This window comes from Caretta caretta, chromosome 2, assembly GCF_965140235.1.
Source record: "Caretta caretta isolate rCarCar2 chromosome 2, rCarCar1.hap1, whole genome shotgun sequence".
NCBI classification, from domain to species: domain Eukaryota; kingdom Metazoa; phylum Chordata; order Testudines; family Cheloniidae; genus Caretta; species Caretta caretta.
In genome coordinates, this window is record NC_134207.1 from 121,506,452 (window position 1) to 121,534,302 (window position 27,851).

Sequence of the window (27,851 nt, forward strand, 5' to 3'; positions counted from 1 at the left end):
CCCTTTCCTGGGGAAGGCTTGATCAAAATTCTCACCAATTTGTACAGGTGAACACAGACCCAAACCCTTGGATCTTAAGAACAAGGAAAAAGCAATCAGGTTCTTAAAAGAAGACTTTTAATTAAAGAAAAGGTAGAAGAATCACCTCTGTAAAATCAGGATGGTAAATACCTTACAGGGTAATCAGATTCAAAACAGAGAATCCCTCTAGGCAAAACCTTAACTTACAGAAAGACACAAAACAGGAATATACATTCCATTCAGCACAGTGTATTTTACCAGCCATTAAACAAAAGGAAATCTAACGCACTTCTAGCTAGATTACTTACTAACTTTAGAAAAGTTCTGAGTCTGCATTCCTGATCTATTCCTGGCAAAAGCATCACACAGACAGACAAACCCTTTGTTTCCCCCCACCTCCAGCTTTGAAAGTATCTTGTCTCCTCATTGGTCATTTTGGTCAGGTGCCAGTGAGGTTACCTTCGCTTCTTAACCCTTTACAGGTGAAAGGGTTTTGCCTTTGGTCAGGAGGGATTTTATAGCACTGTATACAGAAAGGTAGTTACCCTTCCCTTTATTTTTATGACAGGGGTCAAATAAGGTGTCTCAGACAAGGTTATGGTTTGCTGGTTATTATTATGCTGTCTATATGTGTGTATCATTTTTGTAGTTAAAGTTATGAATATTGGCTCTATACTGTCTGTATTTCAAACTTATCCGATGCTTCTGGGTGATACCTCAGACAAGTTGGGGTCAACTCTGCCTAGCCTGCTTCATGGCCCATTAAGGACCATCAGCTATACAATTGACCCATTGAGAGAAGGCAGACACGCCTTGGGACTCAACAAGGCATGCAGGGACATGTCTAAGGACAGAATTCTGAGGTTTTTCCATGCCATGTGATGGACAGCTTGTCTTTGAAACAAAGAAAACAGAGACCACATGGCAAAAGACTATAAAAAGCTGCACCTCCTCCATCTGGTCTTCAATCCTGCTTCTTACCTCTGGAGGAATTTTGTTACACTGAAGCTTTGAACCAAAGACTGATGACCCATCCCAGCTGTGGATGTATTCCAGAGACTTGATGTGAACCTGCAGTTTATTCTATCACTGCTGCAAGCCTGAACCAAGAACTTTACCATTACTGTATGTAATTGATTTCATTTAACCACTTCTAGCTCTCATTCTCAAAAACTCATAGAATCTAGAAGGGCCCCAATGAACTCGATTCTTTGAGTTGGTACTAGAGTCGATTGTCCCTTGTTTAGAATGAGGGTCAGACAATCTAAGAGACTTAGACATGCATTGGACAGGATAGAGGACTCCTTTGGACTTACCTCTCACTAACCAGTCATCCAGGTACGAGAAGATATGAATTCCCCTCTTCCTGAGGTATGCTGTCACCAGGGTCATGCACTTGGTAAAATTGTGGGGAGCCAAGAACAGAACAAAGGAAAACACGGTGTCCTGATGGCGCTGACCTGCCACAACAAACCTCAGAAACCTCCTGTGGATTGTGAGAATCACCACATGAAAATCCAGGGTAGCAAACCAGTTGTTGTGATTAAATGCAGGGAGAGCAATTGCTAGGGTGACGATCCAGAATTTCACATTTGATGTACTAGTGGAGATTGTGGAGAACAGAGAATAGAATCCCCTTCCCTGTTGCTGCAGAGGGACCTCCTATACAGCTCCCACTGCAAGTAGAATCTGGACCTGCCGAAGGAACAGTGACTTATGGGAGACAGGTCCCTGAAGGGGGACAGGGTAGGAGGGGAGGGATGTTCAGGAATTGAATGGTAAAGCTCAGTCTCAGTGCCTAGGACCCATGTGTCCATGATTGCTGAATCCGAAGTATCATAAAAGCAAGACAGCTTATCCCCAAAACCAAGGGCATAGGGGTAGGGAGGTCACAACTGGAGTGCTACCTGGGACCTGAAAGTCAAAATGGCTGCTTGTTCAGTGCTGGTGGATGATGAGCTGAGTGATTAAAATTAGAGCCAGAAGACGTTCCTCTCTGGGACATGAGACTTCCTGGGGAAGTCCTGCTTTCTCAGGGAAGGAGGGCAGTCGGAAGAAACGCTGTGAGCGATATTGCTGCTGACTGCCTTAGTGGCACCTCTTTGTAGCCAGGATATAAACTCCCAACGAACATAAAGCCTGGGAGTCTTTAAACAAATGCAGGGTCTCGTCAGTTTTGTCTAAGAACAAAAACCAACCACAAAAAAGTAAGTCCTCTGTAGTTTGCTGCACATCCAGAGCTATATCAGAATTCTGCCATCATGAAGCCCTCCTCAGGAACATAGCTAAAGCCATAACTCTGTCCAAAGCATCTGCCATGTCCAAAGTTGACGGCAACGAAGTTTTGGCCACAACACAACCCTCCAAAATGAACACCTTAAACTCTTCCCTGGAGGTTTCTGGCAGCTTATCCATGAATTTGGATACAGTGTCCCATTTGACAAAGGTCATATATGCATAGCAGTACCTACTTGCTCATGATGCGCATCTGTAAAGATGAAGTGTTATGAGTTTTTCGCCCTATCAAATCTAGCCTCTTTGATTTGTTGTCCTTAGATGTGGACATATACCTCCCCTGCTGTGATCTGTCATTTTTTGCGGTTACCACGAGAGAGTTAGAAGCTGAGTTGGAATAGAAGCACACAAAGCCTCCGATGGGAACATAACGTTTCTCAAAACGATTCGCAGTGGCAGGCAATGAAGCTGGAGTGTTCCATAGGGACTTCACAGGCTACAAGAGATCTTCATTTATCGGGAGAGCCACCTCCCCGGAGCTGATGACAGCAGAATATCCAAAACTTACACGTGTGCTCCTGTACAAACTCAGTGGGGATGCTCAAGGCGGAAGCCATAAACTTCAGGAGGTCTTGATATGCCTTAAAATCTTCAGGCACAGGAGAAGCAGAGTCCCGTACTCCGGTGATGAAGAAGAAGCAGGATATGGTACTAATGGAGGCTCTTACAGGGGAACTAGCTCTTATACAAGAGGATCAGGCTGAACCAGCTCAGGAGGGACGACATCAGCCTCTGAAATGGAGGCAACTAGGACCAGTGAACTTATCCTGGACTGTGTTGAAGAGCGGGATCTCATGGACTGAAGGATGTCCCAAGAGTTTCAAGGAGGCCACTGGGTACTGAGCTAGCCGCTACTTTCCCTACTATGGGAGCAGTGCCCGTCGGGTACCAATAGCGATCCAGGAACGGTCTAAAATGCTTTCAAAAGCAGTGCTTAGAGGGGGAGGGGGTGGAAAAAGATGCCCCTAAATCAGATCCCAAGGAGCCCTGGAAGTCCTCATATGACAGTTATTGCTGACACCGATGTCACTGCTACTAGACTCAACGGATGTCCGACAGCCAGTACCAGAGTTGATAGTACAGACACCCACTGGTCAAGAAGCAGTACTGAGGAGCAGTTAGATGGATCAGCTGCATCCCACATGTCAGAAGAACCATGGTGCCATCAGCAATCCTCTTAAATCCTGGAATGGGTTCTCAGAGGACCTGGGAAAGGCAAATGACCCTTCCTCCTCTTAGAGGAGGCACCAGTCCTCGAACGCACAGCAACGTCACTTGACAACACCAAAGGGGAGCCAGTCAATCAGCGGAGTCCCTCAGTGCTGAAGTGAGCTTAGTGGCCTGCTCCAAGAGGTGCTGCTTTCAGGCACAAGCCCCTCACCACCCGCATTCTTCTCTTGAATGACTTGCAGAGGAAGCACCCTTCTCCCAGAGACAGAAAATACCTCAGGTGGGAGTCAATGTTGGGAAGAGCCACCCCACACATTGAACAATGCTTAAACCTTGGCGAGGGCACCACTCAGGAGAGCAAACTACCTACTAAAAACTAAAACTAAACAAAAAGGTACTATTTAACCACACTAACAAACTGACAACTGTATACAACCAGAAATCTCAGAAGACAGACTGAAAGTATGAGGTAAAACATCACTCAGAACAAACTAACCCTAGCTATAGATGATAAGAAGGACCTGCAGGGGGTAGAGGGTTGTCCAGAGTGAAGCCACCTTTAGATAGCCAGGGGCTAGGGCTACAGGCACTGTGGATACTTCACTTGGCAAAGTTCTCCAGCTTTAGTGCGCTGGGCGCACACACACAAGTGAAATACTCATCTGAAACCACTGAAAGAATAATTTGAATTTACTTTTCATTATAAACAGGCTGCAAAAAAAGGTTTCTGAAGCAAGAAGCTACTTTCATGTGTTAATTCAGCTTTCATTTACAGTGCATAGTTAAAGCTCTACTAGATTACGATTAGTGGAAATTCATCAGTATAAAATGAGAGGTAACTAAACTAACTGTGATTTATAACTCACACTTAAGACAAATATTAATTGTTTATGATGCACTGGAAAGGGTTTATTAAATGGAACATAAGATCACTTGTATTCTATTCCCAGGCATTGCTATCAAGGACTAACTGGAATCAAATGGAAAGGCATTTTAAAGCTATGTGTAAGGACCTTCACAGAAAATATTGCAGCTGGTTTACAATCCATATATTGCCACGCACACCAGCATAAATATATCTTATGAATTTAGAAATACTACTATTCCTATCCCCTTATAGTATTTGAGCGCAAATGCAATGACCAAGTGCCTGAAACTGTGTCTGTTAAGTGAAATTGCCTACCCTAAAGAAAACCTTCCCCTTAAAATGTCTGTTTTAGGCTTTAGAGTTTCCATACCCATCAAGATGAATAATGAAGTTTACAGATGTTGTTTCAATCTGCGTAGGACACTGTTACATTGGTTCATATGAAGAGGACTACCTCCTAAACCAAAAGGACTAGAAATGGATATTTAAGTTTGCAAATGAAAACTTGCACTTTGCAGACTCAATCTGTCACAGGGGCCAACTAAACACATCAAGCAGGCAAAGAGTTTGACATCCCTGCTTCAGAACACTGGTAAATGTAAATTAAACCTGTGGATATACTGCTCCATTTTTCCTGTTCAGACGTACAACAGGGCGGCAATAGAGTTTTTCAAAGATTTTCTCACCTCTCCTGGGACTCTCATGATTGAAGAGGATGCCATTCACAGCGAAGAGATTGTAGGCCTCCCTGAAGTTCACCACAATCCAGTAGGCATACAGTTTGGCTGCTCCTACAAAAATAATTTAAATATTACATAATACAACCACACCCACACCCACTCTAAAAGAAATGCACTTCTTTATAGAAAGATGAACTAGGGTTTGATTAATTCTCTCAGTGTGCCATAGTTCACCATAAAAAAAGCCAGCCCAATAAACAGCAACTGAATGAGAAAACACTCCTTTCTGCAGAGCCATAGTCCTGGCTAGGAAGTGTTAAGGCACCTTTCACTTGTTTTCCTATGCACTCTCAAGCATAGCACTTTTTCTTTTACAATATAATTAACACAGTTAGAGCGTGTGAAATACGCCATGATGGTGACCTCTGCTAATAAAAAAAATTACGTTGGGGGAATAAAAGAAAATCTGGTGCCTTAACACTTAAATTGATTTGAAACTTTATCACTGTAGTATTCTAAGCACATTGCTTTAATAAGTGTTTCAACTTAGTTCATGAGAGAAGTGAGCTCTTGGGAAATATTCATTCAGGCAACAAAAATTATGAAACCTTATCACTTCAGTGCTATCTTACACTTCTTCACTAAGAAGGAATCACCCCTCCCTCTCACCCGTTTAAAGAGTTCTCCGCTCCAGATCTGAATGAACAAGGTTTTGTGAAGTGAGATGGTAATTTCCAACCCTCAGGCAATGGCAGCAAATACTTTTTATTTAGTAATTCATAAAGGTATGCTTCTCAACATGTCTAGTCACTTTTGTTCTATCTTTACTTTAATCTCATACCCAAATGACTTCAGCCCTGAGACATGAGGAACAGAGTGTGCACAGATGCACACACTCGAAAACTTACCATACGGAGATCTGGGATAAAAAGGGGTAGTCTCCTTCTGTGGTATTTCTTGCACTTTCCCATAAAGTTCACTGGTTGAGGCTTGGTAGAACTTCACAGAGTTGATAAGGCCACAGGTCTTAACAGCATCTAGAAGCCGTAAAGTGCCAACTCCATCAACATCAGCAGTATATTCTGCTAGGTCAAAAGAAATCTTGGCGAGGGAGAGAGGAAGTAAAACCATGACATAGATTTACTAAAGGCAACCACAAATGCAACAAGTATACACAACAGATTCACATTTATGCCTTGCTAGCAATAGAACCAACTATATATGTTCAGGCTGATTTCAATTTTTAATTTACAAAAATATCCAAAATGATTTTTAAAAACAGATTTCTGCAATTTGACTACAAAATGAAAAAGCAAAAAGAAGCAAAAAAGTCTAGGAGACTGGTAATCTGCTCACAAAGGGCATTCCCATCCCTAGATTATTCCCACCAGATGGTGCAGATTTATGATCCTTCCTTCTCCCGTAGTCCATATTTTGACAACAGTGAAATAGTTAACATTGATGACATTTAAATTACTATTATTGGGTATCTGAACTATTATCCCATTGACAAACAAGGTAGTTTACATTTTTCAGATATATTGTTTCAGGTTCTCTGCAGATTCAGGCAGAAAAAATTTCATTCATGTCACACTTAAGTGTTATTTTTTCTTGCAATCATAAGAACTAGAGATTTAGGGCTTGTCTGCATAGCAACTGGATAACATACTTAGCAAGTAACCAAGTCAAATGTAACGCAACACCTCTATTATTTTGGTACAATCCTGATTTTTAACAACATAAATTATATGAAAATAAGGTACTGTTATTCCAAAATAAGAGGGTCCTCACATAAACTTCCATTGAAATAACTGAAGATATTAATTAAAACCAATATAACTACTTCAGTTCCAGTCTACTGTGTAGACAAGCTCTTACTTTAAAAAAAAATGAAACCTGACATTCTGGAGAACAAAATGGAAGTCTAAAAAAAAAAAAGTGAGTCTGCTGATCTGGTGTGAACCAGCATAATTCAAGCCCTGATTTGGTGGAGAGAGGGAATAAACAATTTTGTGACAGATTGATTTTAAAACATAGCTGCTGCTTGAAACTTTTCAGGGCTTTGAAAGGTCAAAGAATGTGATAAGTAGCATGAATAAATATATTTATCACATCTCTCCAATTTATCATATGGATGCCACCTCCAACTATTTGAGGTGTGTGTATATATGAAATAAATTACAAAACTCCCATCGACTGCAATGGGGCCAGAATTTCCTGCATAGTATATATTATTTCTACTGTATTCCCAGATGATAATCCTTGCTCATATGCAAGTCGTAGCAGACTACCATGTAAATTGTAAATGTACCTCAGGTGAGCTCAGATGAGAACAAATATTTTCTAAAAAATCCCAAATTACAAATTCTCTGTCCAAAGTGAACACTGAGCCTTTAATAGCAATACTAGAAACTGATCTCACTGGTTTATGCACAGACCAAATGCACAATGCAAGCTTTTCCCTATTCCTTGAGAATGACCTCAATCTTCACCTGGAAAAAATCACTCTTGAGGGTGTGAGGTAATTCTGCCTCCATGTTTGCCCAGTCCTGAGTGTCTCTTGAGCAGAAACTGACAGCTTTGTGTGCGTTTGGTGTTTTTGTAATGTGGGCTATTGTTCACTAGGGACTAGGCTCAAACCACTAAATTCATTTCAATTAGGACTGCAGGTTAGACTAAAATGGCAGCCATGAAAGTGAAAAATGTGTGCTTTATCAGCTAAACATTCCAACTCCAATAATGTATTCTAAGACACTTTACACAGTACAGGGGCAGTAATGTCTTGCATGTAAATAACTGGATACCTTCTTAACATGGGACATTTTTTGTGACTTCATTCTGGCACTATAGAAGACAGAGCTTTATAAAACAGAAATTCCTTACGTAGATTATATAGACAGATTTGTAAATGAATCGGACCACAGAAAATTCAGGATTTGTCCAATATCAAATGATCTACCTTTCCTCTATACATACTGGTTCTATGAAGCCAATCAAAGATTAAAGATAAAAAAAATCTAAGCCCTCTCCAAGTAAGAGCTCTTAAAGAAAAAAATCTATAGTGACTGGTCAACATTTAAAGTGCATCTAGATTGGAGGGTCTTAGCCCTGGTCTACACTATGAGTTTAGGTCAAATTTAGCAGCGTTAGATCGATTTAACCCTGCACCCATCCACACAACGAAGCCATTTTTGTCAACTTAAAGGGCTCTTAAAATCGATTTCTGTACTCCTCCCCAACGAGGGGATTAGCGCTGAAATCGACATCGTCAGGTTGAATTTGGGGTAGTGTGGACGCAATTCAATGGTATTGGCCTCCGGGAGCTATCCCAAAGTGCTCCATTGTGACTGCTCTGGACAGCACTTTGAACTCAAATGCACTAGCGATCCTGACCGAGCCAGGTCACTGTGTCACATGCACTCCGTGCTGTGTCAGCCTTGGGTGGGGGCCTGACTGCTTTGTGAGCAGGAAGGCCACAGATCTAGACATCGCATTAGGTAGCTTCTGTAGCTAGAGAAAACATTCCTGTGCATTTGGCAAAGTCTGTAGCAAAAAAAGAGAAGCCCTGTGACACACCAAACTGTTAATAATACACAACCACACACTACATAAAGTATAATAACGACCACGCGAAGGATATGTTCAAGTTGGGTTTTTGTAATGTAGTGGTTATCATGTTCACCTAACACGCAAAAGGTCACCGGTTCGAAACCGGGCAGAAACAGGTCACTGTTCCTTTTTCTGACTCCCCTCCTGCATTTTTAGTCTTAGAACAGACTGCGCTGTGAAATTTTACTTTGAATTATATCAGTTATGAGTTAAATAATATGGAAGCTCTCTCTAAGTTATAGTCCCAGGTTCCTTACCCTTTCAGCTGATCTGATAAATTAACATTTTTGTTAGGGGCGGGGGAAAATTTTCAAGCTGAGCAGTATCTTATTCCTGAAGCAGACAGACTCTGATTTCATGAGTAAGGTATTTCCCACTATGAATAAATGTGGAGGAATCAGATGAAAACGTGATTTGCACAGCAAGGGAAGAAGGAATTTGAATAATAGAGGCCCATTTCTGCTACCCACACTCAGAGTGACTAGACCTCACTGGCACAAGAAGTCCCATTAAGGTCAATGTGACACTTAACATGAGTACAAGTTTCAGAGTCGTAGCCGTTTTAGTCTGTATCAGCAACAATGAGGCATCCTTGTGGCACCTTAGAGACTAACTTTTATTTGGGCATAAAATTGGATTTTAGCCCACAAAAGCTTATGCCCAAATAAATCTGTCTATCTCTAAGGTGCCAGAAGGATTCCTCGTTGTTTTAAAAAGAGTAAGGGCTGCAGACTATAAGTGAAATCCTGACCCCACAGAAGTCAATGGGAGTTTTGCCACTGACTTCAGAAGTGTCAGGATTTCACCCTCAGGCCCTACTGAGAAGATCACAGTCTAAGCTATCTGCTGTTTGGTGATCTTAAGTGCAAAGTACAATTACTACTCTATAAAAATAAAAACCTATTACATACTACTATAAACATTACTTTAGGGCTCAGTTCACCCCTATGTGAGAAGCGGCAGTACAACTAATCCGGAACAGGCTTTCACTATTCATCTGAGGAGGTACTTAAATTTAACCATATTAATTTTTATTTTAAAAAAAACACAAGTAAGTGCAAATGAGTGGGTAAACTGAGTTTAGTTGATTTATGGCTTCCTATCTCCAACCATATGCTGATCAGGCTGCCACTCACTGTTGCAGAAAACAAGGTGTTTTATAGCAGAAATGCATTTCTTAATCTGAAGAAAATGACAAACAGGAAAAAATAGCCATCCAAACTTTTTTACAGTGCCAGTCTCTTCACGAATGCAAAGAAGCTGGGGTCTGATGCCACGGAGAAGACTGAAGTTAATCTGGAAATGCTTGTCTCTGTAAAGTGCATTTGTAGACATATATACAATTTTGCACACACTTTTGCTGTAATAACATATCACCCAAGTTGTTTCAGTATGATCCCTTCCCTTGAAACTACTACAGACAGGTGTTGAAGACCAAACCTGAGCAAATAGGGGAAGGAGAGAGAGAGAGAGAGAGAAGGGGCCATCATCTGTTTTAGGAAGCAAAACTGTTGCTCCACCTTCTTCTGCCATATGCAGTGAACAAAACCGGAATCAAACTAAAGTTTGTGGCTAAACCAACTCCCCTCCATCCTCATCCTCCAAATACACAAGCAGTATTAGGGCTCTACATCAGTTTTTTTTTTGTTTGTTCTTCTCGGACAAATTTAACTTTTATCCACCCTCAACTTCTCAGGGTTAATCTGCCAGTGGCAAAAAACTGGGAGGGGTTGTTTTTATTTAAAAAAAAAAAGAGGTGTCATTTCCTAGTAGAATTTTTTTCCTAAGAATATCTGAATCATGCAAAAAGAACAGGAGGACTTGTGGCACCTTAGAGACTAACAAATTTATTTGAGCATAAGCTTTCGTGAGCTACAGGCCAATGGGGGCTTTGGGAAGCGGCGCGGGTCGAGGGCTGTGCTGGCCGCCACTTCCCACAGCCCCCATCGGCCTGGAGCTGCGAACCACTGCTAGTGGGAGCCGTGATCGGTCAAACCTGCGGACATGGCAAGTAAACAAACCGGCTCGCCAGGGGGCTTACTCTGGTGGGCCATGTGCCAAAGGTTGCTGATTCCTGCCCCAGTTATCTCAACATCCTTCCAGTAGTGCATTAAGCAACGTGACTAATATTGGTTACACATAGTTTGTTCTCTCTCTCTCATCCTCTCCCCAGAAAACTGTATGTGTAGCAGAACATTTTGTTGATTAGAGGTGGTGAGCACGCATGGCATGTGGATGTTAGAGATGGCAAGGTCAAAGAAACATGCCTGGCACTCGTAGTGGAAGGTGCTGAGGTTTGTGATGGACCTTAGTTCCAGTGGGAATTAATTCTATAGTCTCAGATCAGCCCCAGAGAAATCCATCTTCCACACAAGTGAGCTTTACCCCGATGGTAGAAAGTTCCATTGTCCCATAGGAGCAAAACTGTTGACTAAGATCTTCATCCCAGAGCTTCAGTCGATTTTTTTATATACGATGGATCCAGTCCATTGAGCACCTTGACAATAAGGCCCATGTGTTTCAGTATTCTATGGAAGCCAGTATAGGGAGTGGAGGACAGAACTGATGTGCTTGCGGTACCCCAGGTTACAGATGAGATGTGTTGCAGGGCCCTGTCTGAACTGCAGTACCCTAAGCGCTGAAGGTTTTATGTCCAAGTGTATTGCATTGCTGTAGTACAGATGAAAAGTGATGAAGGTGTGGTGGCTCTAAGACACCTTTCTACACTCAGTAATTTGGTTGGCTGGTAATTAAAATAGTCTCTGACATAATTTAGAGCAGCCTAAGGTGGCTTTTGGAGTTAAGGTGTCTGTGGCATGCTCAGTGCAGCTGAAATGTTCAGAGATTTTTAGCAGTAAGACATGCTCCTCTGTATATGTTCAAATGGTGATTTTTTTCATGGTTTATAACTTGGCCAATCTAGCCAATTTTTCATGGGGACAGTACAAGGCATCTCTCTGACTCCAAGACTATCCCCTTGACAAATTTCAAGATCTTGCTCCAAACCTCTGAGGTGACAGAGGTCTTCAAAGAAACAACAAGAAAAACGGGTTAGCATTGTTAAAACTACCTATTTTCCCCTTGCCTCTTTATTAAAAATGGCCACACTCTTTTTGTTTCAGAGTAGCAGCCATGTTAGTCTGTATTCGCAAAAAGAAAAGGAGTACTTGGGGCACCTTAGAGACTAACCAATATACATCTTTAGCAAAGAAAAATTCAACCTGAAGCAGAGTAAGCATGGAAAAATTTAGCCTGAGAAGTTAAAGTTTGACAGTTACAAAAGCAAACTGAAAACATGGGATTATAACTGGACGTGTCAGGCAACTTTAATAATAGAGAAGGAGTACTTGTGGCACCTTAGAGACTAACCAATTTATTTGAGTATGAGCTTTCGTGAGCTACAGCTCAAATAAATTGGTTAGTCTCTAAGGTGCCACAAGTACTCCTTTTCTTTTTGCGAATACAGACTAACACGGCTGTTACTCTGAAACCTTTAATAATAGAGGTTCTCTAAGAGAGCCCCCTGCATTACTGCAGGTGTATTTAGGTGCCTGGTTCACCAGTAAGTACCCCCCCACACATACACACCCAATTTTCACCTGTGTCTTTGAAGCAATCTATTGGCAGACATCTGACAGCTGAAAAATGTGCTGTCTAGAAAAGCCACTGACTGTTAGTTATTTTCAAGTTTCAACATCACTCTCCTTCACTAGAGTATTAGTTGCCTCTCAGAATTATTTTAAACAAGACAAAGGCTTCATTGGCTGTATAAAATATTTGAGTCATCTCAGAATTTTTTTTTTTTATTTTTTTTAAGAAAAGCAGTAAGTTGTGACTGTCATCTTTTTATAGTATTTAAGTTTAAATAAGTAGCATTATTTGAATAGGAAATAGTAGATACTAGTCACTGAGATTGCAAGCTAAGGCCTGATCCTGTGAGCTAATTGTCACAGAGGGAGTTGAGAGATGCTCAGCACCAATTTGGAGGCACACATCTTTTTGCAGGATCAGGCCCTACGTACCTTTGTCATTCATCATCTCTCCTCCTCAGAAGAGCTTCATATAATGGAATGTTCAGATCTGATAGCAATAAAATGCTGAAGAGGAGGAGGAGAGATCTCATAGAACATGAGATTCAGAATGACCATAAACCTTTGTCACAAAAATGTAACCTTCCCATTAGTTTTGCTTATCTTCTCATCCATTCATTATTAATTTGATGGAATTGGGGAGTCGTCAGGGTTATGTGATGCAAGGAATTTATCTTGTAGAACAATCTCCAACCAAGTGTTCAAAGAAGCTTGAGTTTCAAATTACAGAAAGGTTTTTTTTTTAAACTTAGGGGAAAAACGTGTTTTGGGGGGAGTTTTTAAATCATTTTCTAACTGGATATTTAGAGCATATCTATGTTTACCTTACACTGCTAAAGCACAATAAGCATGTAGCAAAGCCAGGAAGAGTTTTGAAATGTCGTAACTTCAATGATTAGTGACACTATAATACTCTGAAAGTTTTCTTACATAGTGAAATCCAGCTGTGCCAGAAGCTTTAAACACTATTCGAAAAAGGCTAAAGGGGTGACTTGCAGAGTCACTAGAGAACATTAGAAAGGAAGATGTAAAAAGATAGCCAATTCATTTTACTTTATATGTGCCAGGGGAATAAAGGACCATGAATAAAATGTGAGAGGGAAAGAGTCACTTTGGAAATTTTCCTTCAATGTTTTTTTAAAAAAAAACAACACACATCTCTATGGATAAAGAAATGGATTTAAAAACGCTCATTAAAGTTAGAACCAGGTATTATTATTATAATGTATTTTTCTACCTCATACGGTATGACATTCTTCCACAATTTCCTCCTGTGACCCTGGATGCTTTCAAAACATGAAGCAAGAATGTTTTTAAATACATGAAATCATGAAAACTCCACCAAAATGCAGAAAACAAAAAACAAAAAAGTTTATTACACCATTTTTTGGAGTCCTGCTACTGAAGGCAAGTTGGATTGTTGATTTTAATTCAACTGCAGGCCACAATTCCATTCCTCTCTAAACAATCATCCCTTTAATCCATCTATTATGAAATAACCTAACAAAAATGCTTCCCAAGTGCTTGACTCAGTTTATTCGTAAACTTCAAAAAGAGGTTAATCTCTTCTGTTTACTGGGAGACTAAAACCCATAACATCTCTTCAAGAATATTTTTACACTGTAATCAGCTGATTAGTCTATTGTGATAATAGTTCAATAACGGTCCAAAATTTAGAATAGGGAGTTTAATATAGTGGCAAACATAGTAAAGCAGATTACCGATTGTATTTTCTGTAAGTTACTCAAGCAGAACAGTTTCCTTGCTGTCCTATTTTAATGTATATGGAAGACGTTTTCAGTCTTTCAGCTGCATTGCAATGGGTAGGCAGGATCATCTACTGATTCAGCCTGTTAGCAGCGTTGAAATTATATTTGGAAATACTGATTGATGCCAGAGTTGTAGCTTGCCAGTCCACACCCCAGATCTAAAGGAGGTGAGCGTGGCTCACTGGGCTGGGGGAACAAGGGACAGAGAATGTGAAGTGAAATGAAATGTAGCTCTCTTTACTTAAATACTCCTATGGCAGTGTTTGTCCATAAATGCTCCAAATAAGAGGTTAGATTCTGAAAGTGCCAGAAGAAATCCCCATTCCCTCTGTGCTCCTGCACAGGAGCTGGCCAGAGTCCCAGTTGGAAGTGTAGTTCCTGCTCGCTCAAGATTCCCCCATGAACAACAACTGTCTGAAAGGGGACAAGGAGGAGACTGGTGAAGACAAGCATATGACTCATCCCTACCTCCCTCCTTCTCTCCAACAAAATGGCCAGACTTGGAGTATATGCTGTATCCTCTTAAAGGACAGTGCAACAGCTATGCTGTCTGGAAGCTAAAATTTTCTCCAGAGAATGCAGTTACTGCATGGCCCCTCCATACATCCTCTGCACACACACCTCGTCTTGGCCAAGTTTGGAGGTACTGCCAGAAGTTCTTTTTTAATCAGTGTTCTACTGAAAGCAAAACTACATATCTTTTTGTCATTGATCACTTAAGAAAATCACCTTTTGGGCTGCAATTTCTCGTGCTTATTTTCAGCCCCAAACGACCTTGTTTTGGAAAGCTCAATAAAGAGTCTATTCGGCTGTGTCTCAGTTACACAAGAAATGTGAAAAAAAGTATTTCCTCTAGTGAAAAATGGCTTTAAAAACAAATAACATTCCATATTTTGCTTGTATGTAGCCTTGAATATGGACTATTGCCCTTGCTGTGTATGAAGACACTTGGTTCAGAAATAGATAAAATGTACTGAACAGGTGCAGAGTTTCTAGATCAGGTCATTTCTCAAATAGAAATCAACGAACACCTCAAATACTGGCATTTACAAATTAATAGAACTTGATGAAAACTGGAAACCATTTTTAAACAAAACTTTTCGTGTGATTTTTCCTCTTCATTTTTGGGTGAAATTCCATTGACTAAAATTTTCTGATTCTCTCTCCAAATGACCTATTATTTTGTCCTTGTCTTTTTTTTTTCCTTTCTTTTTTTTTAACAAATAGATCTGTACAGCTGTTGAGATTCTAAAAAAATGACAGATATTAAAACTGGAAAATAACCTGCAATCAGTGTCTCCTCCCCCTAAATTTCAATGCATCCTCAATTTTGTAAACCTACACTGAAGTGTGATGCTCTGAAACTTTCCAGATGTTTTCTATTGAATGAACAGAGATGAGAGGAGGGTGAATTGGACAAATTTTGAAATGGGGAGTCCTTTTATGTGCCCTGAAGTAAAGTTACCCTTTGCACCCGTCACTGTGCATGAGCCATTACAATTTCACAACAAAAACAAATGTCTCCTACAAGAATTAATCCTTCTGTGCCTCGCTTCTCTGTCTCTAAAATGGGGATGATAGTGCTTCCCTACCTTACAGGGGTGTTGTGAGGATAAATACATTAAAGATCGTAAGGTGTTCATATACTATAGAAATGGGGGCCACATAAGTAGCTTTGATAGACAGTCAGACCCTAAATACACTTGAGCCAATCATTAAATTTTAAAAATTAAGAATGGCTGGGCCTTGAGAGACCTCCCAGAGGAAAGAAAAGGAAAGGAGTTTCTAGAAATTATGCATCTGTTTTTACCAGGTTGTTGCTTACACTCAGAAAACTACGAACAAAAAGCAGAGCCTCTATTAATTCAATCTGCACCCTTACAATAGCAGGGTAGATGGGGGTGGGGGCATTGCTTGGGCATGGAGAGAGCTGTCTAGGGCACATACTGTACGGGTATGTCTACATTGGTGTAAAAAACTCACGGCTGGCCCAGGTCAGCTGACTCAGGTTTGTGGGGCTCGGGCGCCAGGGCTGAAAAACTGATGTAGATATTCGGTCTCAGGCTCCAGCTCAAACTCTGGGACCCTAAGAGGGTGAAAGGCTCTAGAGCTCAGGATCCAGCCTGAGCCTTGTCTGCACTGCAATTTTTAGCCCCGCAGTCCAAGCCCCACAAGCCCGAGTCAGCTGACCTGGGCCAGCCACGGCCATGCTGCAGGTCTTTTATCCCTGTGTAGATGTACCCTTAAGAGTCAGACATGTTTATGCACCTAAGCAATGCCTCTCCATCTACACTGGTATTTATACCCATGCTAGGGGGGGCATACACTGTAGCATTATATAGCATTTTGTATATTCAAGCACAGCTCCCATTGACTTCATGTGCACCTGTGAATGTTCAGCACTTCTGTAAATCAGACCCCAGGATCTCAAGTCAGGCACTGAGAAAATGAGGAGCACAGAATTAGTTACCACCTCTAAGAAGTTTGGTTTAAGTGACTTGCCCAGAAACTCTGACAGAAGCAAGGCTAGAATCCAGTTCTCCAGGGCACCGTGAGACCATCCCTTCCTTTCCTGGCATTCCCTGCCGCATTCACTATACACCTCCCAACATCTGAAATGGATGAGGCAGGAGTTCTACAGAAAACATTCTCCTTCACTACAGAGCAATTCCTCCTCAGAGCAGACCCATCCTGTGCATGGAATGAGGCAATCTTAATTCTGACATTTCCTAACTTCTGAGTGCTAGACTTTGCAATATAAATATTGTCCTTTTGATGTTTAAAAAAAAGTCCAAGGTTTTTCAAAAAGCAAACTGAAAAAACAGAAAACCCATAATGTGGCACCATATTGGCATGTGGGCCCCCAGAAGGTTTGGAACCTTTAAATCTACCACACAGATCTCTGCTACTTGAGTTAATGGAGTAAATGTCAGCAATACAGGTTGGGTGAGAGAGAAGCTTTTGAGCCACACAGAGTCCTTCTTCTCTCACCAACAGAAGTTGGGCCAATAAAAGATATTGCCTCACCCACCTTATCTCTTCAATATCCTGGGACCAACACAACTACACTGTATACAACAGTACAGGTTGAAATTCTTGAGGTGGAACAGTAGCAGTGGGGGTTTCACAGCCGAGCAATGGTGAGACTGGAATCTTGGATTCCATTCCATGCTCTGGAGGGACGTGTGCTCTAGTGGGCACAGACTCTGCCCACTTCTTCAAGCTTGACCTCTTCTGCTCCTTCCCCTCCAACCTATCCCTTTCCCAGGTTTGCTGCTGTCCCATCCCCGACTCCTCATCCCAGTCACCGTCTCCTCACCTAGCGAGTCCCAGTCACCACTCTCCAGGCCTCTCATCCCAGGCACAGCCTCCTTGCCCAACCAGTCCTAGCCTGCCCTTCTGGACATTTCATCATTACCTCAGTTTCCTCACACACTCCCAGTGCTAATCTCTTTGCCCAGCCACTCATTTCCTTCATCCCAGCTCCCCATCCAATCAGTCCCTCCCTCCCATCCCCATTTTCCAATCACAACTACACCTTCACCAACCCCACTGGCTCCCAGTCCCAGGCTTTTCATTCGTTGTGTCACCCCACAACATGACTCCTTGACCAATCTTTTTGAACAGCTAGTCCAAATTCCCCTCCTCCCCACTACATAATGGCTCCTTTTCAGATCTTCCCCTGCTCCACTAATTTGCAAATGAAGGCCACCTCACTGTCCAATTTCAGATCCCTGTTCCAATACACAGGAGTGCTAGAGCATTCCAGGGAAAAGGTCACCAGAGTTTATTAATATGGGCAAAAACATGTCTCTTCATTCCCCCCTCCTCTCCTCCCCACCCCCGATGTTGTTCTCAGAAATAGCTGAACTATTTTGGCTGAAATTTTTCCAAAAAATTTAGCTTGAGACAGACGCCAGGCATAGAAGTTTCACCCTGAGCTGTTAAAATGTGGCAAAGCAACTGAAAACATGATCTTGTAAGTGCTGGGCAACTTTAACAACATGCAGCGCTACCAGTCCCACCTATAATACACACAGACAGACACAGTATTCTTATATTTGACAGGTTAATGACTAATTTTAAGCTTAAAATATTTTTAGCATCCTTTAATATAGCAACTGCTTTGTTGGAGTGGAATAGTAAGCCTACAAGAGGCTTTCAGTGTTTTAGCAAAGGAAACAAACTTAATGTCTCTGTGACTTGGGTTTCCACATCTGTAAAATGGGGATAATAATCATGACATGCCTTAAAGGGAAAGGCTTCATTCATTACTGCATGTAGGATGCTACAGAAGATATTTGATATGGAAGACATTAACAAAGTGCACTGCACTCTTACCATCACCATTGCTGTCGCTGCAGTTTCAATGTGGTTATGCATAAATGCAAAATCCTTACATTTTCTCCAGCTGTATATTTTCTGGAAGATGACTGCTGTTCTTTCTATGTGAAAGCAAGCACCTCTGTGAACTCAATAGCAACCCCCGCACAAAATTCTCCATTTAATGAAATTATCTGACTCAGAGGGATGTGGGTCAGTAACCAGAAATCTGTGGGATGAACCAGATAATCCATGTGGGCTTGACAGGTATGAGGGCGAGGGAGGACAACAGTTTTCAGGGACAAGACCCATTTGTTAAACCCTTCTGTTTAATTAATTATTATTATTATTATTATTATTTTACTGAACAAGGAGGACACCATCTCATAAATCAAAAAATGTCAGATCCGCAGCTGGTATCTGATTTGCCTTTAATGGGAATTTTAAAAATTATTATTTTGAAAATTTAAGTGGCTCCACCACAATTCACACATAAGAACAGATTGGCACTCATCTAAAAAGCTGGGTTTCAACTCTGACACTTGTGAGGTGAATCCTGAAATCATAGAAGAACATTACAAGGGATTTGTGCACTGCAACCAGTTTCATCCCCCAGGTCCCTTTTTCATCCATCACCATGTTCTAACAAACATTAAGCAAATAGGAATAATAGCGACCTTTCATTTGAACATTAAGATACAGAATTCGGGAAACAGTTGGAGGTAGAAATGGTATGCAACTTATGTAGCTTTCAGAATAGTAACATAAGACCATAACGTTTTGGGGGTTATTTCCCTCTAGTTTCATGGATTCAAGAGATGAAAGAATTACTGTATTGTTGAGTTGGGAGATAAAAAAACAATTACTGGGTTACACAAAACTCCACTTTATATCCATGCCATGTTTCTATACTTCTTTAAAAATTTTATAAATCTGTCAAGATTGAACTCTAGAGAATTGGCTGGCTCTGAGGAGGTACAGCCTTTCACCTCCCGGTCATTGGCTGAGGATGACAGTGAGAAAAGACTTTATTGACAATGAAAAATTGTATGAAAAATTAGGTCATATTCTTAGCAGATAAGGTGGTACACAGCATAAAATACAAACATAATGGCATTAATTGCCCCATTAGCTCCTTTCCTTTCCCCCATCCCCACTGACGGGAGTTGCAGCACACTTCACTAAAGACATAGTGGACTGGACATAGAAGACTATCCTATCTCCTCTTGAGTTGGGCCCTGCAAATTAGGAATGAGACAGGGTGGGTGGGGCTTTGTAGTTAAGCCTGAGTTGCCAGTGTGGTGTATGAATTCATTCTCCATGACAATCAGCAGGGATGGCATCTTTCACAAGCAAGACACACACACTTTGAAATTCTGTATAAAAAGATCTTTAAAAGACTGCATAGCTTGGGCTCATACTATCCTGTTTCTACTGCATACAAGTATTTTATTTTAAATTAGTACTTCTTTTCAATCATGCTTTTCTTTTTTGAATCAGACAATGAACATATGACTCAAGCAACATTAGAACTAAGAGCACATGCCAATAGCATTCTTACTTCACTGAAGTAATGCCACAGGATGGCATGTTTTCATCCACTTTTTCCTTCTAATTTTTCCATCTTTCCGCAAATGCTTGCAAGCCCATAGAATACAGTGTATGTACTAAGCTTCTGTGTCCTTCTAACCAATCAATGTTCACAAGAAGTTCACCAAGGCTAGAGTTTCCAGACACTGCTATTAAGAGACGAATACTGAGCTCAAGGCACAAGTTGTGCATTTGTCATGCTAAGTTTGAATCCATCAAATAAACCAAGGGACATAATCCTAAATAGCCAGCAAATGCATTGAAGACGCTAGGGAAACTACCAAAGAGTTTACATATTTGCACTGCAAGAGAGACTCCTACAGCAAATGTGACAGGTAATTGTACATAAGGTATATCTGCTGTTTAGCAATGGGGTATAAAGAAAAATGTGGGTTATGATTCCCAGTCCAGAAATGCTGTTTAAAGCAATCTGTTGCAATAATGTGGTCAGTCAGCTTCTGAACAGGCCACACAATGCTATGTCCAGGCACACCTGACATACAGCAAGTTTCACCAGTGTGAGCCACCCTCCAGATGCAGGAATGTGGAGAGAAGTGAATTTTGCTCTGAATTAGTAGGGAGAAGAGGTGAAGTTGCCAAAGCTTGGGGTTTGGTTTTGCAGTGCCTGTTATCTTTTGATCCTGTATCAGAGGTAGGTTTCGCAGGAACCGAACTGCAGAAGCTTCAGACAAAGAGTTCAAAATGTAAAGATGGAATTTTAACGAAGAGTACAATAAATGACTAAATTATAAAATATCAGTGTCCCACAAACTCAGTAAGTAACTGTTTCAAGTTCCATTTCTATGGATTTCAGCATCAATGATGTACTAAGAATGGCCTCAGTTTATACAGATTTAAACTAAATGTACATTATACCTACCATTGCAAACACAATATTTGTTATGTTTAGGACAGTAATCACTTTCCCAAAACTGAAAGGATTTAAAAATTTCATAGTGGCAAAGTATGCTAAGGGACCATCCAGCATTTTCTCCGAAGTACAAAGAGTACTCTGGGGGTGAGAGGTTTTATGGTAATGTACACTTTCTGCATTAAAATACCAAATGTGCCATTATATAATTGCCAATTTGTCTTGCCAATTTTTCTTTTTAAAGGAGGAAGAGAAAGAAAGGGAGGAAGTTGAATGGAAGAGTAGTGCTTGTACTCTTGGGAATATTAGGGAAATAGTAAATAACCCCTTAGCACACAGACTGATTTAAGCAATAAAGTAAGATCTGTGGGGTGGATCCATGGTGTAAAAAAACCTCATCCCTGAACACATAATTATGAAATTAATCAGAAGATCTCAGATCCCTCAGGGATGCAATTATCTAATGATAACCACACCCTTTAGAGCTCCCACTTTGCTATCTGGTTGGATATAAGAGATGTATTTCTGACTGTAAGAAAAACATGAGATTGATAGTTTACATTACTGAACTGTAAAAAGAAAACGAGTACTTGTGGCACCTTAAAGACTAACAAATTTATTAGAGCATAAACTTTCGTGAGCTACAGCTCACTTCATCGGAAAGCTTATGCTCTAATAAATTTGTTAGTCTCTAAGGTGCCACAGGTACTCCTTTTCTTTTTACGGATACAGACTAACACGGCTGCTACTCTGAAACCTGTCATTACTGAACTGTGTATGTTTCCTCCTGTTAACTCAACCAAATAAGGTTCCCTGTCTTTTAGCCTGGAACATGTCTTATTTCAAATGGTTAGATTGCTCTTTTTATTTCTAACAAGTTATATAAACTAGAAGCAAATCAAGAATCTCGTCAGTATGATAAAGAAATAATTAAAGATAAATAGCATCCAGTGACGCAGATCAGTCAAAAAGTAAACCATTTAAATACCTAAGAAATCAAGTTTTCCAGTAAGGGATTAATAGGGATTAACAGAAAGTAACATTAAATTCCACTAAAAATCACCTGGTTAAGGCTACTCTGCACACAGCAACTTCAGGTGAATTGTGTTATCCTCGAAGGCTGTCATGCCCCAATTCCCTGTCTCACATTGCCTCCCATCTTTCACAGAAAGTGTTCTTGAGAGCCCTGTAGTTTTCTGGCATTTTACTTAAAACCCGCTGTACTCCTTTTTAAATGTGTTTGCTCCTCCTAAAAGTTAAGTGGATAGCACTAAAAAAACTGATTAAATAGTGATAAGATTCTGATACATACCAGCTGTTCATCCAGCTGTTATCCATGCACAATTCTCATTTGCATGCATATGAGCTTAGCTGCATAAATCCCATTCATATTAATGGTGAGTGCACAAAATTATACCCCAGCAGACAAGCGCAGATACCCCATTTTCCTGCATGCTAAATACTTGTAAGGTTTATATACAAAACATTGACGGCACATATAAAAGTATATAATATATATCAGTCTAACAACATGCTACACATCCACCTACCATACATATATGGCACCTTTCATCCTGAAGGATACCAAAACACTTTATAAATTATCTCTTAGTTACACAGATTTTTTATTATTATATATATATAAAATCACTTATTTCACAACACTGTGGGAAAACATTTCAGCTCTTTACAAGCACATGACAATATTATACAATGTTTTAGGACCAGAAGTGAATGATGATATATCCAGCCATAAGATCTAATAAGATAATAGGCCAAAATGATACAGCAACCATAGCTCAAACTTCTTGTTTTTCTCCAAAAATAATCCAAGCCACTGGTTCACATCAACAAGTTGTAATATCGTTGTTTAAAAATTACAGCTTTTTACAAAGTTATGAGTACTAGAAACATTTTTAATAATAATATATTTATATACCACTCAGCACTTTAATGGTTGCCATCTTCCAAAAAAGTATAGCAAAATATCCTAAGAGGCAACATGCCCACCCATCCCCACCCCCAAAAGTCAGGAGACATTATTTTATTTTTATCAGTTAAGAATCTTTTTTTTTTAAGGGTGTGATGTTCAGCATAACAGAATCCTGAATCAAATCTTGGAAGATACAAAGAGGAAGAACTGATTTTTAAACACCTGCCTTTTGTTAAAAACAGCATTGAAGTATTTGTAACTTGTCAGTTTATCTGTGTACATTCTATTTCTGATATTGAATGTTAAATATATTAGCTAAATCAAGTTTAAAAAAATTGCAGAAATGTATGTTTGTTCAATTTGTTTAAGGAAATTTTATTGACTGCATAGTAAAAGAGGTAAAAATCTAGACCTCCTGTGACCACAAGTTGATCCTTTTAAGGAAAACTGTTCTCCACAAAAGCATAAAACTAATGTTTTTATTTTTTTATCCTGCTCTCTTAATGTCTCTGCTTCCATATAATGAACCATTTAAATTTATTTTAAATTTAGGAGTCTAGTTTTTCTCCCCCTATACAAAGGACCAAGTTCTGCCAGCTTTATCAGAGGGACTACACACAGTAAAATATTACTCAGTATGAGTAAGCATGGCAGAATCTGGCCCAATTTTTTAATGCAAATAGCTTCATTGACAGAAGACCAGATTTTTTTTAACCTATTGTGGCAAGATTGACCCACTAAAGATCAAGGTTAATATTGTTCAGATTTTTCATTCTATTTAGATCCGTTCCTATACTGATGCACTGAGAGTTACATGCATGAATGGCCCACTGAGACGAGAATACATTTTCTGGTTTTATAATTAACTTTTCTAAACAAGTTTTATTAATCACAGCACATTGTCAACGAGTCTCACTCTGTTTAGCACATCACACAGATTTAAAGCTCACTTTTACTCTACAGAATGACATAACGAGGTACCATGTTCAATGACCGCAGATCAGATATACTTAGTGTATCCAATATTCCAGTCTTGCAGACTCAACCAGGGATCTAAAAGTCAAACTGTGTGCTTTCCTTCTTCCACATCCCCAGTAAGAGAGGTTCTGCAAGCCAAATTAAGCCCTCTATTATACCTGTGCAAACTCACTGTTTTAAAAGTGACCTCACTGACACCTTTGCAACCACAATGTTTTCAATGGAGTTGCACAGGAGTAATTAACTGGATTGTCATAAATATAAAGGGAAGGGAAACCCCTTTAAAATCCCTCCTGGCTAGAGGAAAAATCCTCTCACCTGTAAAGGGTTAAGAAGCTAAAGGTAACCTCGCTGGCACCTGACCAAAATGACCAATGAGGAGACAAGATACTTTCAAAAGTTGGGAGGAGGGAGAGAAACAAAGGGTCTGTGTCAGTCTATATGCTGCTTTTGCTGGGGATAGACCAGGAATGGAGTCTTAGAACTTTAGTAAGTAATCTAGCTAGGTATGTGTTAGATTATGATTTCTTTAAATGGCTGAGAAAAGAATTGTGCTGAATAGAATGACTATTTCTGTCTGTGTGTCTTTTTTTGTAACTTAAGGTTTTGCCTAGAGGGATTCTCTATGTTTTGAATCTAATTACTCTGTAAGGTATTTACCATCCTGATTTTACAGGGGTGATTCCTTTACTTCTATCTACTTCTATTTCTATTAAAAGTCTTCTTGTAAGAAAACTGAATGCTTTTTCATTGTTCTCAGATCCAAGGGCTTGGGTCTGTGATCACCTATGCAAATTGGTGAGGATTTTTACCAAACCTTTCCCAGGAAGTGGGGTGCAAGGGTCGGGAGGATTTTGGGGGGAAAGACGTGTCCAAACTACGTTTCCCAGTAAACCCAGTTAGAGTTTGGTGGTGGCAGTGGTTATTCCAAGGACAAAGGATAAAATTAATTTGTACCTTGGGGAAGTTTTAACCTAAGCTGGTAAAAGTAAGCTTAGGAGGTTTTCATGCAGGTCCCCACATCTATATCCTAGAGTTCAGAGTGGGGGAGGAACCTTGACATATTATACCTGTGCAAACTCACTGTTTTAAAAGTGACCTCACTGACACCTTTGCACCCACAATGTTTTCAATGGAGTTGCACAGGAGTAATTAACTGGATATAGTAAAATAATTCCATTGATGAGCCATAAGAAGAAATCCACTTCAGCTCCCTCTCTTTGAGCTCTGCAGGGCTAACAGAAATAAACATTTTTATTTTGTGTCACTGAAGTCAGCAGATGCATCTTTAAAAAAACACACAGGAAGCATATATGTTGAATAAGAAACTGTGTTTTTACAGTGCCACTGTTCACAATACAAACCCACTTTAAAAGTCAACATTTACCACAATATGGTATATAAAATATATCCTAGCTACTCGGTGTGGTTAGGATAATAAATGATTGAGGTATCTCTGTTAATGTGCTTTGTTAACAACTGACCTTTTTAAAAGCAGTGCAGCTCACTAAATGTTTAGAAACAAATTAGCAACATGTTCTTTAATTTTGATCTGAACTTTACAAGCATAAATTTTCTTAACTAATCCACCATGCTGCAAGTTGCTTCTCACAGTTGGATTTCTGCACCTGTGCAGAGCCCCACTAAAGGACCGCAGCCTAAATTTGTAGGATTTAATTATTTTTAAAGAGAACCAAGGAATGTATTTTGAAAATAGCAATTAAAAACCAGTGACATGGTAATAGGAAAGGGTACTAGTGTAAGTGTGAGATAGTTTATATGTGTATGTAACTTCTTAAAAAATAGTAGAAGTTAGGTGAATTTGGATCTAAAGCCAGGAGCCATTAAGCCACATCTGGCAGATACTATTGTTGCATTGCTGGTTAGGCACAAAACCAGTACTATGTATAGACAAAAAACTACCAACAAATTCTCAAAAATGCTGCATTCAGTGCTTCTATGAAAAACAAGGAAAACCTATATACATTAAGTAAATGCGTTGTTGAAACAACATTAAACTACAAACAGCGAGACTTTATTCTGAAATGTATGTAACTACAGTGTTTCAGTAGCATGTACTGAGGAAGCTTAATTACATTCTTGATGAATAAACTAATAACACTCCAACACAAAGTCTAGGACAGGAGCCAACTGCTCAAAATTACAGCATACACTGCAAAAATTTGATAATAAAACACTAAGAAAAAGGTAATGGATAGACATAAAAGGGGAAGCTGCATAATGATTTAACCCGTCCCCAATTCAAATAGTCACTGTTCATATTGCTTCATACAGTACCTACAAAAATATAACTATTGTTTCACACTAGTCTGTCTGGGCAGCCTATTACATTTTGGCTGTAGAAATGTCTGCTTTCAAATTTTAAACCCTCCAGGCAATTATCCTACTCTCAGACTAAACCTTCAGTGTATATTTCAAAAGATCTTACATCTAAACAGAGAATTCAACAATGATCAATGTGCAACAGGCCTCAGTGGCAATAAACTATTTACTACCTTAACCTTTTAAGTATGCAGAATTGAAGTGCTCTAGAGCTGTGATGAATTAACTGAAGAGTGTTTGGCTGACTGGAGCAGGCGCTGGTTCAGATCATCTATCCAACAACATGCCTGCCTTATAGTCCTCACAAACAGTCTCAGCCTGATAAATCTGGTGCTGAAATATTCTCTTCTCAATTTTTTCGTCTCATTGAACTGTCAGATATTTGCCCCCAACCTTTACTTTCATTCATTAACTCCTCTAACATAATCTCAAAAAGGGAACCAAGAGTGTGGAGAGGTAGCAATCTGTCTCCCTAGAAAAGATAGTGACTATATTCTATCTAACCTAAGTAAGGTATCTGCTAGGTTCTCTTGTTGTAGCCATTGCTATAGTAGCTGATTTAAGTCCATATCCCTTGTCACCAAAGCTTGCCAAAACAAGAAACAAACAAAAATTCAACATTGGTTTAGAAGTATAGTCCTTGCCAAAGATTTCCCCCCAGGAAAATAGGGGGATGAAAGGAAGTAATCAGGAGTGCAAATATGGGCGGGGGAGAGGGGGAGAGACACCTACAAAGGTTTTGCAAAACGTGCCAATGTTTTTGGGAACACCATATCTTTAAAACAGTTGGTCCTAAAAAGTTCAGATCCGGTTAATTATATTGTGCACAATAGGGACTGGGAATCTGACTCTTTTGGAAAGTTTGTTAGGTGGTCTGGTAAGTTTGGTTTGATAATTGTGGAGTTAAAAATAGATTTAAAAACCTATGTGACCCATGCGGCGTTTTAAATTCTGTAACACAGGTAACAGAATCTCTAATTCCCTATAAACAGTAAAAATACAGTGCTAGATCATCGCTCTTGTTCCATAGTCTGTATGTTGTCTTTTAAGATTGAAAGCATTTTGAGCTATGGGTCCCTTACTCTGTATTGGTGTGAGTGAGTGAGTGAATTTGTATAGCATGACACACCAGGGCATTATATAAGTAACAAATAACACTGATAAACTGATTAGACTTGAAATTTAGGTTTTGTAAACAACTGGTTTTATGAAACACAGAATGAATAGAAATTTCCCAAAGAAGAGAGGTTTTTAATTTAAACATTACACTTCAGTGTTTGCATCCTAAATGTTGCACCACTGAGCTAGTGCATGAGTCAGAAAGTGAAACTTGCTAAAAACGGACCATAAAGAAAAAGTGTCAATGAAATAATGAGCGATATACAGAAAGTATGTAATTGGCATTAAAGGTGAAAAACAAATAAAGGAGGTGATGTAAACTGTCAGAGAACCACTGACTTCTATGGGCCAATGGCAGTTTAGCCCACTCAACAAGTAGTTAAAATTCTTTCAGTTTGGATAAAGTGTTATTATCATAGGTTGTTGTATCCAAATACTACTAACAAATATATTCCATTAATCACTCTTGAAATGGTGTACTGTATATGAGATGGGACACTGGTTGGCCCAGCAGAGGGGTAGACTTCATACAAAGCCCCTCATAAAAAAACGATTAAAGGAGTGAGACAAGCATCTAACTAGAAGCATGAATGCACAGGTATTTAACTGTGTGAATGTTAGAAGACAAAATTAAAATTGAAACCCAGCCAGTAAATCTTAATGTAGCTTGTTTTTTTCCCCCCCTCTGAATA

General features: G+C 39.8%; 1 protein-coding gene across 2 annotated transcripts in view; it reads right to left on the reverse strand.

Moving 5' to 3' along the window:
* Positions 1-27,851, reverse strand: part of GMDS (GDP-mannose 4,6-dehydratase) — a 551,379-nt gene that overhangs the window by 321,076 nt on the left and 202,452 nt on the right. For both annotated transcript variants that reach the window (XM_048839737.2, XM_048839739.2), the window contains exons 5-6: positions 5,943-6,135; positions 5,041-5,145 (exon numbers count right to left, since the gene is read on the reverse strand). In XM_048839737.2, coding sequence (XP_048695694.1) covers positions 5,041-5,145; positions 5,943-6,135 — 298 coding nt within the window. The remainder of the gene's footprint in view (positions 1-5,040; positions 5,146-5,942; positions 6,136-27,851) is intronic.